At 43.7% G+C, this 17,961-nt stretch overlaps 2 protein-coding genes across 2 annotated transcripts; one reads left to right on the top strand and one right to left on the bottom strand.

Moving 5' to 3' along the window:
* Positions 1 to 173: 173 nt before the first annotated feature.
* On the bottom strand, positions 174 to 7,006 carry cwf19l1 (CWF19 like cell cycle control factor 1). Its single transcript, XM_078282032.1, has 14 exons — positions 6,901 to 7,006; positions 5,946 to 6,030; positions 5,629 to 5,713; positions 5,158 to 5,259; positions 4,805 to 5,019; positions 4,576 to 4,691; positions 4,394 to 4,478; positions 3,546 to 3,704; positions 3,209 to 3,404; positions 2,982 to 3,061; positions 2,578 to 2,787; positions 2,136 to 2,255; positions 1,619 to 1,716; positions 174 to 1,269 (listed from the first exon to the last, which is right to left on the bottom strand). Exons 1-14 carry the CDS (start codon positions 6,921 to 6,923, stop codon positions 1,125 to 1,127), a joined length of 1,719 nt encoding a protein of 572 aa, XP_078138158.1. The 5' UTR covers positions 6,924 to 7,006; the 3' UTR covers positions 174 to 1,124.
* Positions 7,007 to 7,624: 618 nt separating this feature from the next.
* On the top strand, positions 7,625 to 17,879 carry dmtf1 (cyclin D binding myb-like transcription factor 1). The gene is made up of 17 exons (XM_078282033.1): positions 7,625 to 7,692; positions 10,225 to 10,340; positions 10,748 to 10,843; positions 11,093 to 11,178; positions 11,345 to 11,459; positions 11,562 to 11,638; positions 11,798 to 11,955; positions 12,121 to 12,153; positions 12,254 to 12,363; positions 12,715 to 12,943; positions 13,293 to 13,444; positions 13,570 to 13,752; positions 14,046 to 14,128; positions 14,519 to 14,707; positions 14,818 to 15,027; positions 15,160 to 15,265; positions 15,362 to 17,879. Exons 2-17 carry the CDS (start codon positions 10,232 to 10,234, stop codon positions 15,394 to 15,396), a joined length of 1,971 nt encoding a protein of 656 aa, XP_078138159.1. The 5' UTR covers positions 7,625 to 7,692; positions 10,225 to 10,231; the 3' UTR covers positions 15,397 to 17,879.
* The last annotated feature ends 82 nt before the right edge of the window (positions 17,880 to 17,961 follow it).

Raw genomic sequence — 17,961 nt, 5'->3', positions numbered from 1 at the left:
TTGTTGCCTTGAAGACAAAGTGAAATGCTGTTATTTTTCCATTTAATATTGTTTCATATTTAAATGTGAATGTAATGAAGATTTCTACCAGCCATCAATTGCCTGTAACTAGGTGGTAATAATGAACAATATGAGGCCAGAAATACAAAATGAGAGTTTTTAATTGTAGTCCATATACAAAATAAAATACATCTGTTCACACAGAGGATCTCGGCAGAGAATCATCTTTAAAAACATTTTATTTCTTTGAATTAAAGTTAAAACCAAACCAACAAGAGCCACCATAAAAACGTGGATAGAAAAGAGTTGTTGAGCTTCTGTGTTGTACATATAAAAGTTATGACACAGGTGCGGGGAACTTAAAGCCTCAGTCTTTATGGATCTAACCTTAATTGTAACCTTAATGGCACTGGTACTCAAGTATCACAACTCTTTCCAGACAGATTTTTCCACACACAGCTCTTCAGCAGACCAACACAGGACATGAACAGTGCAAAAGGGAGTTCAACTAAAATTTCAAATGGTCCTAAGTCTATTCTCTCACATGTTTGTTCCTTAAAGTAACAATCGGCAACATTTTCATATACATAAATGACCATTTTGCTACTCTCTATTGCCGACTGATATAACACAATAGTGATTCAGCCTATATCCAGTTCATGACACACTCAAGTGTCTGGTAGCTCTTTCCTGGGAAAAATCCACTTTAATCCAATTTAGTAAATGGGGTGAATACTTTTGCAAACTACATTTTTCTGTGTTTGGAATTTCATACTTGCCCATAAACGTCTTGAATTTCCACTCCACTTTGATAGAAAAAAAGAATGAAGTGACAAGTGTGTAGATTTTAAACCAGAAATCATCAAATAAATGTATTTTGACCTGATATTATAGCACAGGAAAATGCACTACAAGTGAAGGGGGGGTGGAAAGATTTTATAGTGTGTGTGTTTCTCCGTTTAGTCCTCAAGGCCTAGAAGACCGTGTGTGGGGAAAAAAATAGAAAATGAACGTCTTCCAGCATTCAACAACAACCCTGTTATTCTGTGTTCTGACTGCGGTAATCACTGTATCTCTGCGTATGTGTGTGTGTGTGTGTGTGTGTGTGTGTGTGTGTGTGTGTATCAGTCGTCCAAGGCGAAGTCGTACGGCTGGAATTCGTCTCGGAGTCGCGCGCTCCACTCCTCCTCCTCCTCTCTGCTCTGCTTGCACTCCTTCCAGTCTGCGCGGGTCGGGATGTTCAGCACCGCCTCGCTGGCCAGCACCTCCCTGCACACACACACACACACACACACACACACAGTTGGTAATGCTCTACTTGAAGTGGTGCTTATCTATGCTGGTAATGCATCATAATCAGGGATGTAGAAGAGGATAAACTTAATAACTTATTAACTTAACCAACTTTTTTAGGCTGACATACATTTTATGAGGTAAATTCACAGTAAAAATCAATATAAGTAGCATCAAACTGATGTAAATTATATGAGGATAGGGTCTTTTAAGGGGGAAAAAGCATGAATGAATGCTTTTCTGGATGTATGTGTGATTTTTGTTCATATTGGTGGCTGTTTGCTGTATGATGATCACTGACTGAAGGTCTGACAGCAGCACTGACCTGCCAAACTGCAGGGGGAAGTGTTTCTGGATGCGGTAGAAGAGTTTCTCCCCCGAGTCCAACTCCACATAGAAGTATGGAGTCCCTGGAGGAGCAATCTGAACACACACACACACACACACACACACACACACACACACACACACACACACACACACGCACACACACACACACACACACACACACACACACACACACACACAATAGAGCCTCAGAATCTTTCTTTCTGCCCCAGTTACACATATGCTCAATTAAATGTTAAACGTTTACTTTTGCTAATTTATACCCCAAATATATTCCCTTTTAAAATGTGTCCTTATGCAATTTTATCTTTACTTTAAACATATAATCATGGTCAACATCAAAAGCATGTTTTGAAGCATTATGGATTAGGGATTATGTAAACCTGAAAAAAACATGAAATAAAAACTTGAAAATCGCCAAAACTGGAGCTAACAAGTTTTCCACATCCCTATATGTGCGTGTATCTTTTTGACGTGTGTATGTGTGTGTGTACCTGTTTGAGGTCAGTGTGTTCAGGAATCTCCATCAGCTCCATCTGCTGCTCCTGGGCCTGAACCATGAAGGCCTCTTTGATGTCCTCAGTGGTGCAGCGATCTAACGGTACTGGGACGGCCTGGGAGGAAGAGGGGGATGGGGGTTCACCTGGATAAGTATAAAAACTATCCAAAATCCCAACAATCTCCTATGTGATGTAAATGATATGTTGACTTTTACATCTCTATGATGCACTTCTAAGGCAAATAACAGACTAATTGCTGAAATGCTTTCCCAATATTGGTTCTCTTCCATTCATACCAATAAAAGCTTACTGGAATTAAAATGAAGTGACACTGAAGGGACCATGAAGGCATCTTTGGTGTCTCTTCATTAGCATCGTTATCCAGCAGCAAACTGGAAAGAAGTGTGTGTGTGTGTGTGTGTGTGTGTGTCCTTACCTGCAGCTGCAGATGCTGGCTTCTGTAGTTCCTCTCAAACAGCACGCAGCGCTCCCCTTTGCTCTTGTAGAACTTCTTCAGGGCGGACTTGTACCGCTCCATCTCCTGCACCACCTCTGAGCTCAGCTCCACCACAGACTGGTAGTGTCCGATGGGGAGCACCAGGACGTGGTGGGGGGTCAAAGCGCCTTTAGCCAGGGCCAGGTAGCACTGGAAACACAGGCAAATCACGGTTGTGCTAGTGTAAATGACATCATGATCCTAATCTAATCCATTTTGAATCGAGGCTGCAACACCACAAAATGTGGAAAATCTCTGAAATTCTGAAGGTGTATATGCAATATTATATATGCGTGCATAACTATAGGGATGCATTTTCATATTGAGCTGTGTGGTAAACTCACATGTGATCCTATACTGATGACAAGGTGTTTCTCCACCTGAGGACTGGCCAGACAGAACCAGCAGGGACCAGTAGGCTGAGCTGGACAGAGGGAGGGAGGAAACAATGGATTACAATTACTCTCATTACTACTACTACTAAAAAAGCAGATCATGATGTTCATTCCATTCTAATCCCAACTTGTACACAGTCTGTCCTGGTTCATGTGAACAGACAGTCTGGACTCACGGGGCTTGCGAGGCTGTTTGGGCTGTCCTTGGTGATGCCCGTCTCCGTCGTGCGTCTGCCCCTGGCCGCGCCGGTCTCCCTCCCAGGGCTGCCCCTGCTGCTGCCTGTCTCCGTCCGCGTATCTCTTCCTGCCGCGCCCGCCGCGCCCCCCGCCCTGCTTCTTGCTCAGGTCAAAGAAGAACTGGCCGGGTGGCTCCTGAACAGAGCAGAGGAAGAGAGAGAGAGAGAGAGAGAGAGAGAGAGAGAGAGAGAGAGGGAGAGATTTTAATTGTACTATATGATCTGTTATATGTGCACATGCTCTGTCTCTGTCACACACACACACACACACACGCACCTCTTCCTCTGCGGTGTCGAAGCCCGTCTTGTGTTTGTGTGGCTCGGCCTTGTCTTTCCCGGAGCGTCTGTATGGGTTTTCCGTGACGTCCTGCGGCTGCTTCACCAGCTCCGACGGATCCATACTCTTCATGGGAATTATGTTGAAGGCATACAGGTACTACAGGAGACAAATATGACACAGATCAATCACAACCGGGTATAAAAAGACTTGGAGATGCGGAAGCCTCAGGATCTGCTGGGACTATGGCTTGTGATATTTAACTAGGATGAGAGTTTATATAGAAACATAATGTCTATGTAGTGGCATAATAAAGCATTATCACATCATTCATTCATTAAAGGGAAACACAGTGACTACTTTTTAGGTTGGACTGCCATCTACTGGTTAAAAGCATGTTATTGCAATTGCAAGCTGCTGCTGGCTGATCTTGGTTGCTATTAGCTGATCCATGACAAACCATGACAAAACAGGTAACCAAGATCAGCCAATAGCAGATTGCAAATTTAACCAGTAGATGTCAGTCCAACCTGATGAAAAGTAGTCTCTGTGTTTGGTTTCCTTTACAGAGTAACTAAACCCCAAACCCAAATCTGTGTAAAGCCTGACATCTAATGGTAAAAAGCCATTGAAATTGCCATCTGCTATTGGCTGATCTTTCACCAGGCACCAAAAATCAGCCAATAGCAGATGGCAATTTCAGTAGCATGCTTTTTACCATTAGATGCCAGCCTTCACACAGATGTGGCTTTGGGGTTTAGTTACTCTTTACAAAACATTCTCTACAATAGCATGCAACTGAATGTTTCTCCCAGGACACACACACACACACACACACACACACACACCTTCTTCTTGGCGGGGTTGTTGACGGCTGCTAGGGCGATGAAGCGGCTGACATGCTGCGCGTTCTCCTGCAGGACCATGTGGTTCCTGAGGATGGAAACACACACAAAAACACACGTGTGGTTATACTGTTCAAATTCATTCTCTTGAACCCTTTCCATCTGATGAGTAAAGCCGGCTCTACCTGTATGGCAGCCTTTCGTAGTGAGCGCCCTCTAGTGCGGCAAAGTGGTAGCGCGGCTTCAGTTTGTCGGCCAGGCTGGCGACGGAGCCTGTTCCACAGAACTTGGTGTTCACTTCCTGATACGGAGAAACACAGAGAGACGAGATTTCACCCCGGACTCAATCACAGTCCGGGTCTTTAACCAATCCACTTCCGTCTTAGCTCTTCCCCTTTCCCCCCCAGCTCTTACCGGGTTATTGGCGTACTGCCACACTCCTCTGGGCCACTGCGACGTCAGCAGGATGTCCACTCCTCTGAACTTGGAGTTGCCGGTCAGCGAGGCCACCAGGGCTGACAGGTCTTTGGGGCTGAAGCAGTGGGCCGGGGCTGGCTCCTGCAGGGCCTCCCGCCCGCTGACGTAGGCTATCTGCAGGCCTGACGCCCCCGTGAACACCCCCCGACGACCTGACACACACACACACACACACACAGTATCTTCAGTGCACTGACTGAAATCCCTGATGTAGACAAGACAGATTAACATACTTCTGAAGTAAACATAATTCTACACAGTCAGACTTTGCGGACTTAGCAGTGCCTTACCCAGGTAGGTGATATTTTCAGCCAGCTCACAGCCATCAGCACTGGGGAAATTCTTCACCGTCTCCTGGCTGGCTGCTCCGAGGATATAAGTGTGGATGGGAGCTGAGGAAACAGAAAAGAACCAGAAGATGTTATTATTAAAGAAATGAAAGCCACTGAGGTACATCTGGTAGAATCCAAAATTCAACAGCCTCTCGCACTACTTTGCCCGCTGTATTCTTTTTCAGAATACAAAATAGACTTCATGTTTACCTGACATAGTGTCATAGTGATACTTTTTAAAGATTATTTGTTGCCTTTGTTTTATAGATACAGCAAAGAGAGACAGGAAAGATTGGGAGAGAGAAAGGATGACATTGTGTTTAAATTGTGCTTAAAGAAATACATTATTTGAATGTTTGTTTGTTTTTACGTTTAGCTGATTATCTAGCTCACTAGCAGTGTTGTGGTTGATTATCAAATTTGACCCACCTTTCTTGGCTCCAGTTTTGTACTCCTGCCACTCGGCTTCGGCCTCGGCTGTCGTTCCAAAGAACTCTCCAACACACAGCAGCAGCTGCAGGCACACAGCAGCAACACCAAGCATCAACACACTGAGGGTTCAGTTACCTGGTAATGTAATAACTGACAGATAATGTAGTAACTTGTCAAAATGTAGCAACATAGCTGAATAATGCAATTCACATTAGTGATTTTTACTTCATAAGGGGGAGTAGCATATATTTAACTGATGATGTAATAACAATATTGACTGATAATGTAATAACTGACGTCTTGCACTGACTTACATCAAACTGCCCACTCTTCTTCTGGATGGTCCGGACTCGGTTGAACAGAGCATTCACCCTACCTTCCACGTCCCCACACGCCAGGCTGGAAAGCAACACACACACACACACACACACGTTATGAAGTCCTACATCTCTAGCCAAGGCAATACATCAACTCTGGTAACCAATTAGCCTACATAATATCCCATAAAGCAGCATTCAGGAGCCAAAATGGCTCATGGACCAGTTTCTGTTGGTGTGTTGGACGCTTGGATCAGCTCATCAGGCGTCCAAGTTCCCCGACTGAATCCTACTCGTCACATCAGTCACGTTAAAACTTGCCAATATTAGCTGGTAGAACAGGACTTAAGACCTTTCATAGATTGTTAGGAGCCACAATTCACTTCGGCTTAAATATATCTAACATGCAGCACTTTACATCAATAAAATTTCAACTTTTAGAATCGGCTCAGCTGTGAATTCCCACATTCTTCTTCCACTAACATACACCACATCGCACGCGGTAGTGAAGTGTGAAACAGTTCTAGAAGTTAATATTTTCTTGAAATACGCGCGCTTGATGGATTATCTATACGCCGAATGTACCAGAACCGGCTAACGATTCGCAAAGGTCCTAAATCATGTTTTACGAGGTATGTGCATCTGCCGATAAGTAAGGCAACATTAAATTGCCCGAAGTTCGGCGTGCCACGTCGTATCAGGTATCGTGCCTAGTTGGACCCTGGCTGCCAAGGCAAAACTGAATCCACTGAATTTGACTCCCAAGCTAATAAATCTTAAGAAACCCTTTTCCTGTCCAGAATATCTACACAAAGTGCTGGAAATGGTGTGTACAGGCTACTGTACACGTCCGAAAGCGCTTTCAAACAAGGAAAATCAACATGGATTTCAATCATAAAAACATTGTATGCGATGAAAACCGTAGATAAAGTATTCACAGAGTCAAACTTACACTCTCAGAGGCTGCTCCCCCATGTCGTAGCTAAATAACAGGTAATAACTATCAAAGATGTGGAATTTAGATTTTTGCAATTTGGAGGATCCGTACGTCCGTAATATTGGTCCCATCGAAATAACCCTGGAACTATTGCTGAAGTATCGATCTCACCAAATCACGCATCATTTGTCACCCAAAACTAGCATTTGGAAAAACAATATAAATATGTAATTTCTGTATTAAGCATACCGTTTTCTTGCATCTCCTTCACGTTATTTTAGGTCTTGAAAAATAAGTCAAGTGAAGTTTTTACACGGGTGCATTTGAGAGCGGACGTGCTGGTTGCCAGGTTTGGTTCTTCTATAATTTAGAAGGAAGTAAGGAAGTAAGTAGCCATAGTTTTATTTTGTCATTATTTTGTAAATGTTATTATTTCATAATTTTACGAACAATTTAAAATATAATTTAACACTCTCATATTATACTTACTACATAAAATACTCGTAAAATGACAAAATAACGATAGTAAAAAAATAATAAAATGATTAATGTTTATTATTTTTCATACCACACACGCACGCAAGCACGCACACACACACACACACACACACACACACATACACACACACACACACACACACACACACACACACACACACACACACACACACACACACACACACAGCTCCTTCTATTTACGGGTAATCTGTTTATCTGGCAACCCCGTGGCCTTCGGACGGCCGATCCTCCATCCTGGCATTTGCCTTCATCCTGGTAACTCCGAAGTCCCCGGACCAAAAACAGGAAGTAAGTAGCCGAATCAAAAGTAAAATTCACTTTCTGTTTGGTTCTTGAAGCCGAGGGACAGCGCAGACACAGTTCAGAATGGAAAAACATCACCACAGAACAGAGAATAAAGCACTAGACCATCGTCGAACTGCACAGACGCCATAAGCTTCACCTTGTCAACTAACATGGCGCCTGAGATTTTTCGTCTTCTTTCATTTAGCTGGCTAGCTTGCTGGATGCTAATGGTTAGCATTGTGTGCAAGCTTGACTGGTAGCGGACACTCGCTACCTCCAGGATACATGACAACATTAACAGTTACTGTGTTATGTATATGCACGGCAGTTGTCGTCGCTGCATTCATTTAGACTCTGCAGTCAGTGTAAAGGGATGGTTAAGCAATAGTTAAATGTTTTGACTTACATAGTGAGGCATCCATCCCTTCACTGCATCTCATTCTCATCAGTGTGTTTTTGTGGCCCGGATACGTACGGAGAGAACGTCATGCCTCACTCCATTCAGAATATGGAGAATAATGTCTTGCTTATCGGCGAAGATGCATAACTCAGTATATAAATTAAGACTTTTTGCAAATCGTTATGATCCACTATTCAAGTCGGCATAAGTCCAATACAATAAGCAGCAATTAGTTCAATAATAGGTCAACTTTTACAATCGGCTCGTCTGTTATTCCCGGTTATTCCCACACTATTCTTCACCGAAACACACTGTGGACGGCGATAGCGAGCAGGGTGAACCAATTATAAAAGTTGATATTTTATTTAAATAAAGGGCTGTTTAGTGGGTCATCTATACTCCGACTTTACTAGAACACCAGAAGAATTCGTAACAGTTTTTAAGTCGTGTTGTGCAACTTGTGTATGTTTGTCGAGGAACAAGGCAGCATGAAATTGCCAGATTTGTGAACGGAGTTTGGTTTGACGTCCATACAAGACCGACTAGTTCATACAATCTGAAGAAGGATGTGAAAATTAAAGCTCTAATTAACTGGACGACAACTTCTGTGTTTATTCTGCTAAATAAACAATTGTCATAGTATGGTATTATTGTCATAATAATGTTTTGGTGCCTTCACTTTAGACTCAACCTCATTTTGCTGCTGCTTGTGTGATTTGTTAGTTGTGTATCAATGTTAGGTCATTATCAAGCTTATGTATGATAGTGAAGTGTTAATTGCACAACAAAAACAGAAGGTGGATGTCATTTAATTTAAATTGTCAGTACAGGTATACAGGTCTGCTGAAAGATTTCTTTTGCTTTTTCTGTAGACAAACTATCCATGTTTTACTGTCAATAAAACTACTCAGGTGCTGAGACCAAATCTAACCACAAGTAAACACATATAGAGCAATTGCAGGGTGTGGACAAAATAACAGAAACACCTAACAATATATAAATATGTAGTACCTGAACCTTATGAAGAAGGAAACCTCCAGTTCTTTGAGGGATGGAGGAGGTGGAAATCTACTACTACTGATGTTTAGATGTGCTGATCGGGGCCGTTGAATACGTTTGACTTCATCCTGCTGTTCATGAAGTCAGCAGTTTGTCTGGAGGCATTGTGATCTTGGATCACGGGAGCATCACGAGGGAACAGCGTTTGCACCCCAGGGTGCTCCTGGTGCTAGAAAAAAACCTCATATTCCTCAGCTAATGACTCCCACTCTCCTCTTTGTGACTCTGTTAGTTGCCTCATGTTGCATTGAAAACACACATATTACACTGGTGATTATCGGACCTCTTTTAAAACAGACACATACTGCTAATTGGCATTCAGCTTAAAGCCCCTGTAGGTAGGTTGTGTAAGTTTGCATTCAGTAGAAGTAATCCCCAGGCTGGGTGAACATAAATCAAGAAGATAATATGTCACAAATTAATCTTGGCAATCATGGCAAGAGAGCCTCACTCCCATTTGCCAATCAACTGCATGCTGATTGCTATTGGCTGGGTGGGTAGTGGGGAGAGGGAGGCTGAGTGCTTTAGTGTTCCTGGCTTCCTTCCTATGTACAATTGTGAGTTACTTCAAAGTTAAAGTCCTTATATATATGCTGTTATTTTGTCCACCCCTTATACAGAACAGTTATTCTGTACCTCATGATAAAAGAACAGAAATAAGATCCATTGTTAAACACCAACAGGTACTAAAATCAGTACTCTTAACCAAAACAAGTGTTTTATTGCAGATCTGCAAGTCAGATGTGTTTACAACAAGACAGTGATAGTCAGCTGACCAAATACTATGGTTCAGTAGCTAACAAACTGACATTAACTGATGTATCAGTGATGAAATGATCAGTTGCCAGTCAGAAACAGCACAGAAATTAACCACGTGTATTCAATTCTGTTGAGACGTGCAAGTTGTGTGTTTAGAAACACAATCAGCTGTTCACAGAGCTGAGGACCTCCAACATGGCCGCCAGAGGGGGCGTTACATCACCTGAAAGCCCTCTATAGGTGTGGGAAATATACTCTGGATCTAGCAGCCAACCCCAGATTAGTAGAAGAATCAGTTGATCTGCTGTCTTCGCCAGGTGCATCATGAGCACAGCAGCAGAGGAAGAGGAGGACGTGGCGTTAGAAACCGTCAACTCTGTTACACTCACTCAGGACTGTGACGGCAGCATCATACTGCACTGTCCTCCTAATGGTGCGTTATCACACACACACACTTCTCTCTTTCTTCCTATCTTTGTTTATTTCCTTTTTTAAACTTTTTTTTACAGTCATTCACACTGACATTTGGTCTAATTTGTAATGCAAAATACACTGTAAAACCATTTTAGATTTCTGGCATCAAATGTGTTTTCATTGAAAATTATGCTGTACTGACTCTTGCACATTTGGCATAATTTTACAGTGTTTTGAATATATTTTGCCCTTGTATTTTATTTGTTTTTTATTTTACTCACAGAAACATAATTGGATAATGTAATGTACTGTACATCCTTTGGATCTACAGTACATGTGTGTTTGTCTACATCAGTTTGTTGAAGATTGTGTGTGTGTGTGTGTGTGTGTGTGTGTGTGTGTGTGTGTGTGTGTGTGTGTGTGTAGATGAGGACTCAGAACCCCTCCAGAAGAAACTGCATCTCACCACAGAAGAGCAGGAAGACTCGGACACACCGCAGTTCTCCGTGGTCACTCTGCCCAGTGAGACACACACACATACACACACAGCCCTGAGTGATTTATTTTTACCCATCAGTCACCATTAATCACAGGGACATCAACACTACAGATGCATATATTTACTATACCTGATTCAAATAGTATATGCGTATAACTGTTAGCGTTTGTTTTAACCCGTTCGGAGTGCCAGATGGGTGGAGTTTGCCACATAGGACGATACAATAAGTGTCAGAAAGTTCTTTATCTCATTCTCTCTTTCTCCTGTCCCAGTGTCGGAGAATGACGAGAGCTTCGAGGTGACGATGACTGCCACAGCAGACAGTGACATCTCTGAGGAGGGCGTCGCCCAGATTCAGGTTCAGACACAGTTCCCCTCCTTTCTCGTCCTTCTCTTCTTCTGCTTCTCCCTCTTTCGTCCTTCCCTTCTTTCTTTCTTGAAACTCCATTCAGTGCTGTTTTGTGACGAAAATTCCCGGAGAAGTACTCACTGCCCTTGGTGTGCGTGTGTGTGTGTGTGTGTAGATCCTACACGATGACGAGGACTCTCTCTCCCCTCATCAGAAGACGGAGGACGTTTCACCGGTCAGTCAGGCCTGGTTCACCACTAAAGAAGACAAAGACACACTGGCTAATAAAGGTATACACACACACACACACACACACATACACATACAAGAACCATGCTGTATGTAATGTGTAATGTCTGTGTGAAGGCAGTATGACCTCTCCTGGTGTTTAGGTCATAAGTGGAAGCAGGGCATGTGGTCAAAGGAGGAGATCGACATTCTCATGAGCAACATTGAGCGCTATGTAAAGGTAGGCATCTCGCTCTCGTGACCTCTTGGTTTTACCGCCTTGGTTTTTACTCTCTGGCATGTAACTTTCTGTCTCTCTGTAGCATCTGAAGACGTCAAGTTCAATGCTATACTCGCCGTACAGTGTATATGATACTGTGTGTGTGTGTGTGTGTGTCAGGGCCGAGGCATGGAGGACCCGGCAGAGATCATATTCGAGATGTCCAAGGAGGAGAGGAAGGATTTCTACCGCAGCGTGGCCTGGGGCTTAAACCGGCCGCTGTTCGCCGTGTACAGACGGGTGCTGCGCATGTACGACAACCGCAACCATGTGGGGAAGTGAGTATGTAATGAAGAGGCAAGGGAAAACACACTTGGGTTACACACACACACACACACACCCTCATACACCATTTACTGACCACTATGTGCTGTCTAATACAACAAAACTCTATTGTTTTTCTTATGTGTCCAATGATAATTTGCTGATTCTCTTTTTCCAAGATATACTCCTGATGAGATTGAGAAACTAAAAGCGTAAGTATATATCTTTCTTTTCATTTCTTCATATTTTGTAGATTCTTTTTACATGAGTATATTATTTAAAGCTTGACACTTGGTGTGTGTGTGTGTTCAGGCTGAGGCAGAAGCACGGTAACGACTGGGCGACCATAGGAGCGGCTCTGGGCCGCAGCGCCTCCTCCGTTAAGGACCGCTGCCGACTGATGAAGGACACATGCAACACAGGTACAGAGGAGGGTGTGTGATGCCGTGTGTGTTGGGGTTGCATATAAAAAAATAGAAATATTGCAATTTCCAAATTTGTATTAGAAAAATCCCCAGAAAACAGAAAATCCTTCCTTATGTTTTTCTAGGTTTTCAAGTGCGGAAAGTGGGGAAAACACTGAATATTTGTAATTTTCTGAGCCTTTTTTTGGCATGAAAGTAGTCAAATTTGTAGATATTGAATATTGGCACAAAATATCAACTATGGCAGCTTCAGTACAAAACTATCAATATCAGTATGGGCCTTCAAAAATCTCAGTTGAACCCTAGTATCATTTGTCTGCATCTTTTCTTTGTCTTCCTATGCACCAGGCAAATGGAGCGAGGAGGAGGAGCGACGCCTCGCCGAGGTGGTGTACGAGATGGCGGGCGTGCCGCCGGGGGTCGCCGTCACCGGGGGCGTGTCCTGGGCGTCGGTCGCCGACCAGGTCCGCACCCGCTCCGAGAAACAGTGCCGGTCCAAGTGGCTCAACTACCTGAACTGGAAACACAGCGGCGGAACGGAATGGACGAAGGAAGACGACCTGAACCTAATACGCAGGTGGGGAGGGAGGAGTGTGTGTGAGTGTGTGTGTGTACTCAAGCTTTGTGCGAAAACACATTACGAACATACATCCATAATAAGATTATCAGGGATCTACACTACTATAATACTAATAACCAAAGTATTGCAATATTCACAAAATATCACGATATTCACAAAATATCGCAATGTTTTGGATATCGCCCATGCCTAATCTACACTACACATGAGTGAGTGAGTGTGTGTGTGTGTAATGGAAGCTTACTGTATATGAATGCACACTTATTATTCATAACATTTGTATTATATGAATTGGATAAAATTAAGTTGTGTGTGTGTGTGTGTGTGTGTGTGTGTGTGTGTTTAGGATATCGGAGCTGGAGGTGGAGGATGAGAATGATCTAAAGTGGGAGGAGCTAGCAGGCGGGTGGAGCAGCGTCCGATCCCCCCAATGGCTGCGCTCCAAGTGGTGGAGCATCAAGAGACAAGTAGCCAATCACAAGGAGATCCCCTTCAGCGGTACAGACACGTCGTATTTTTATATTTCTGGTGCATTTCACTTTGAATTTGAATCCCTTTATCTATAATCGATGACATTCATAAAGTGTGTGTGTGCGTGTGTGTGTGTGTGTGTGTGTGCGCAGTCTTACTGAAAGGCCTCCAGGAGCTGATGGAGTCCTCTCAGACGGCAGCCGGACCGGGAAGTCCCTCCTCCTCGCTCCAGATCCGAGTCACGCGATTGGAGGAGAGCGGCAGCAGCCCCGCTCCCAGCTCTGTCGCCGCGCTGCAGATCCCTGTCCAGATCCCACTGCAGATCACACACCTGGGTGAGACCCACTCTACTATATCTATATCTATATATCTGTTTTATTATATAGTAACTTTACACATTCTGAGAATTCACGCCTAATCTACATGGACTTTGAATGTTTCTTTTTCTGTCCGATTGTTTTATCATTTGGTTGTTGTCCTATTTTAAAACCAGTGCAAACTCCACCCAGCTGGTACATCACCACCCAACTGGGAGCCCTAAAACAAGCGCACCCACCCTTTCCCTCTCCCTCTCTTCCCCTGTATCTCATACTCTCTCTCTCTTTCTCTCTCTCTCTGTCTCTCTCAGCCTCAGACTCTTCTACAGCAGCTAGCGACAGTGAGACCATCACACTGAACACGGGAGCCTTGCAGACCTTCGAGATCCTACCTGTGAGCACGACACACACACACACACACACACACACACACACATATATTCAGCCTGCAGTTTCACTGTTATGGGTTTTTGAAAGCCAATACTGATATTTTTAGATTAAAACTGCTGAGAGTCGATCATTTGTGCCAAAAAAATGCAATTCCAAGTATTCAGTGTTTCTCCAGGATTTCCTCTTGTAGTAGGTAGTAGTAGTATTGATCAATTCTACAATAAATATGCAATCAATGAAAGAGGTGGACGACACTGACTGGACCAGATCTGATTTTTAATTAAAGGTCAATATCGGTCTAACTCATATATCAGTCTAAACCTAGTCAGTAGTTTCCATGTAATTCCAGACTTTTCCGACTCCCTGTATATCCATGTTTTTCCCTCTTCTCCAGTCCTTCCACCTGCAGCCCACCGGCACCCCGGGGACCTACTACCTCCAGACCACATCCAGTCAGGGCCTGCCGCTCAGCCTGTCCACCAGTCAGGGCCTTCCTCTCAGCTTGGCCAATAACGGCACAGTGACCCTGACGACGAGCTCCTCCCCCTCCTCGCCTGAACACATCATCCTGCACAGCCTGTCGGTGAGTGTCGGAGGGGATTTTCAGCCTTAACAGTCTCAGTGGTTTGTTTTCCAGTGTATAGTGCAGTGTATACATAATCACCTGTGCGCATGTGTGTGTTTCCATCTCAGACAGAGGGCCTCTGCTCCAGCGACGGCGTCATCATCCAAACCGTCACCTCCGACCACGCCTCCCCGGATCACCTCGGCCAATCGCAGCTCGTCGTGGAGACGGAGGGGCGGGGCCAGGAAGACAGGCTAGACGCCACAAGTCTCCTGGTCGATGCGGAAAATGTTGCCCCGGAAACTCAGGGACCAATGGCGGGCGGCTTCACTGACAAGGTAAAGCATGCCTGTTCTGCTGAGCTTCCAGTATCAGCCCTGTATTTAAAGTTTCCCAAACTTAGAATTGTTAAATTGTTTTGTTGTTGTTGTATGTGTGTAACTGTGAACATCTGTGCACGGGTGCGTCAGGCTCTGAGCTCCGCCTCAGTGGAGGGGTCAGTGGTGGATTCTGGGATAGCAGCTGGCAGCGCCGTGCTCATCGTCTCTCCTCCCAACATCAGCAGCACACTGACAGGTAACACACACACACACACAAAAAAACATATACATACTCTGTTCTCTTCACACACACTTAGTCTGCTCTATTCTCTCTCTCTCTGTCTTTCCTCAGATCCGATCCTGGAGAACCAGGAAGGCTCAGACTGAGCTGGAGCCTCATTTGCCAGCCTGATGTCATCACTGAGTTCCCAATCATGAGGCTGCCAGTCTCTTTCTTCCTGTGTAGAGCATGATGAACACCTACCTGCTGAACAGAACCACACCAACATCAACAGCAGCTACAGTAACTCTTCTCCAGACGTACTGGGAGCGGAGGTCAAGTTCTTCTAGACTCCCGTTTTAAACCATGAACTATGAATTTTTACTAAAAGCCTACTTGGTTTGGTCATAAATGAAACAGAGCTAGGTTTGACAGGTTATGTATTGTGTCGTCTGCGTTATGCCAAGCCCCTGGACGCAATGTGAACGAGGCTCTGTGCTTGCACAGCTAATGCTAATATACTAGATGTGGCAAGTTAGCCTTACACTGCGCCTTCATATTACATCAGCGGAGAATCTAAAAGGGTGTGCAACATTTTGAGGCAGTGTAAATCATTATTAGGGCTAGACCAATATACTGCTAACGCATATTGGTCAAATCTTAGCAACTATGCCATCAGCCATGACTAACAGTATTTTGTATATCAACCTGTTTCCTGTGCTATCCACATTGATTTCTTTGTTCTTTTTTACCAATGTTCATCCCTGCTGATGATGGTGTTGCCCATTTGAATTGCCTTAAAAAGTTGCTCATGGCCCTTAACCCCGTGTTCACACTGCGAGCAACTTGGTTGATGTGTTGCTCTATTCTGAGCGATTGTGGGCTGCATCTATGTAGTCTGCAACTGCAAAGTTTTAAACAGGCAAATCATGTATTTTTGCTGCCTTTCATAACATTACATCACTTAAATCAACCCCAACAATGGATGCAACCGTTCTCCAAGCGTTTCTGAGACATTGATTCCTGTAGTCTTTCAAATAGAGAACTAGGAAGCTTTGACTGGTTGTAATCACCTTCTCATCCATTCATACAAAATCACATCTGTAGGGAAACAAGGAAGCGCAGGAATCTGGAAAGTGGAAAGTTCAGCCACGGCCAACTTTTCTCCGCTGACAAACTTGTTCAGTTTCCCTGCTCGCTCGACTTCCAGTGGCTTGTTGATGGTGTTGCTTGCAGTGTGAATGCATGGTAACAAGTCAAAAGGCCACATGTCAATGAAAGACACTGCTCTGCTGGCATTGCACCAATACCACTTTTTCATTGCTGATTCCAATTCAGAGCACTTCACTTTGAGTGTCAGCTGATACCGAGACACACATGTTGACGCTCACTCTGTAATGAGAGATGTATATATTTAAGTTTCAGTTAATCCATGACCTGACAACTATTTATTTTGCACTACTGTACACATCAGTGCATGTAGACATGAAGCTGCATCTGGATGGCAAAGTGGAAACAAGGAAGTGCTAAAACAACGGCCAAAGTAGCATCTAAACTGCATGAGAATGGCCTGACCTTATGTATTTTTCATTTACATCTTTTTACTGGCATCTCATTACAGAGCAAGCAATCAATGTGACATGCTTTGGCTGTTTTTAGGTTTGATTCTTGGAGTCTCCATTTGCCCTATAGGACTGCAAGCAAAGACAGGTAGCTCTATAATGAAGCAATAGACCAGATTTTGGTCAGATTCAATCAGCATGATGGGACAACAGGGTCCAGGTTGAAAAAGGGCCAGAGTTCTGCTTCAAGTGGCTGATAGAATAGACAAATGGACCAGCCACAGCCTACATTTACCAGCATGAGGCTGCGGTTAATATGCCATCCTATCAATTTCTGAATTTCTACTCACTTGAATGTATTAACAGAGAGAGAGCACTGCAAGAGGTGGCAGTTCTCTCACTGGCCACTGGAAAAGTCACATTTAGCGGGTTTGCACATCCGGACCGTCCTCGTAAACTGGTGAATCAGCTCATTTCTAGTCAAGTTTGTATAGTCGTTAATGACAGTTACAGTCTCAAAGGGCTTTAAAATGCTCACATTATGAAAACAATAAATGAAAATGGCACCTGACAACCAATGGAAGAAACCTTGCAAATTCCTTCCTCATTTTCATCTTTTGTGGTGAGGAAAAACCGCAAATGAGGTTTTATGTTTGTACATTGAACGCAAACATTTACATATGACATTACTAGAAAAAAAATCATGAATAATATAGTTGAATTTGCCACCTTGGATTCCAGTGGTGCTGAATTTCCCATTCTCAGCCAGAAGCCAAACTCCATGTCCTTGGTCATATGAGATACATTTACCAGCTGATGAGTTTTTAAAGCTGCACAAGTACTTTTTAGACTACTTGTTTTAATGCCGTTCATTCGGCACAACTTGCCTATCCATGATACGTTGAGATCTGTTGTTTTCCAGTCCATGCCATCTGTTTGCCTTTGTATTATTACCATAACACACTTACACCAAGGCTGTGCTGGGAAGTGTCTAAAATAAATCCAACCAATTTCCCTTCCCTGACACGCCTTGTTGTGCTGTAACTGAAACAGTCAATAAAGAGACCAAGAGTTCTGTACTAAGCCTATGTACTTGTCAGTTGTTTTTATGGGTGATATTTTTTTATCATTCTAAAGTGTCAACTTAGCCGTTGAGGGATGACAACACAG

The sequence above is a fragment of the Centroberyx gerrardi genome, chromosome 24 (assembly GCF_048128805.1).
Source record: "Centroberyx gerrardi isolate f3 chromosome 24, fCenGer3.hap1.cur.20231027, whole genome shotgun sequence".
Classification (NCBI taxonomy): domain Eukaryota; kingdom Metazoa; phylum Chordata; class Actinopteri; order Beryciformes; family Berycidae; genus Centroberyx; species Centroberyx gerrardi.
The sequence above is the reverse complement of the archived record's forward strand: the minus strand, read 5'-3'. Positions and strand labels throughout refer to the sequence as shown.

Bases quoted from the DNA above. Each gene is read 5' to 3' on its own strand.
- cwf19l1 (XM_078282032.1), bottom strand. From the start codon at position 6,923: ATGGGGGAGCAGCCTCTGAGAGT. The intron at 4,692-4,804 runs GTAAGAGCTGGG...TCTCCGTATCAG, and splicing joins GGCAGTACGCCAATAACCCG to GAAGTGAACACCAAGTTCTG. The intron at 1,270-1,618 runs GTCAGTGCTGCT...GTGTGTGTGCAG, and splicing joins TTCCCCCTGCAGTTTGGCAG to GGAGGTGCTGGCCAGCGAGG.
- dmtf1 (XM_078282033.1), top strand. From the start codon at position 10,232: ATGAGCACAGCAGCAGAGGAAGAGGAGGACGTGGCGTTAGAAACCGTC. The intron at 10,844-11,092 runs GTGAGACACACA...CTCCTGTCCCAG, and splicing joins CTCCGTGGTCACTCTGCCCA to TGTCGGAGAATGACGAGAGC. The intron at 11,179-11,344 runs GTTCAGACACAG...GTGTGTGTGTAG, and splicing joins AGGGCGTCGCCCAGATTCAG to ATCCTACACGATGACGAGGA.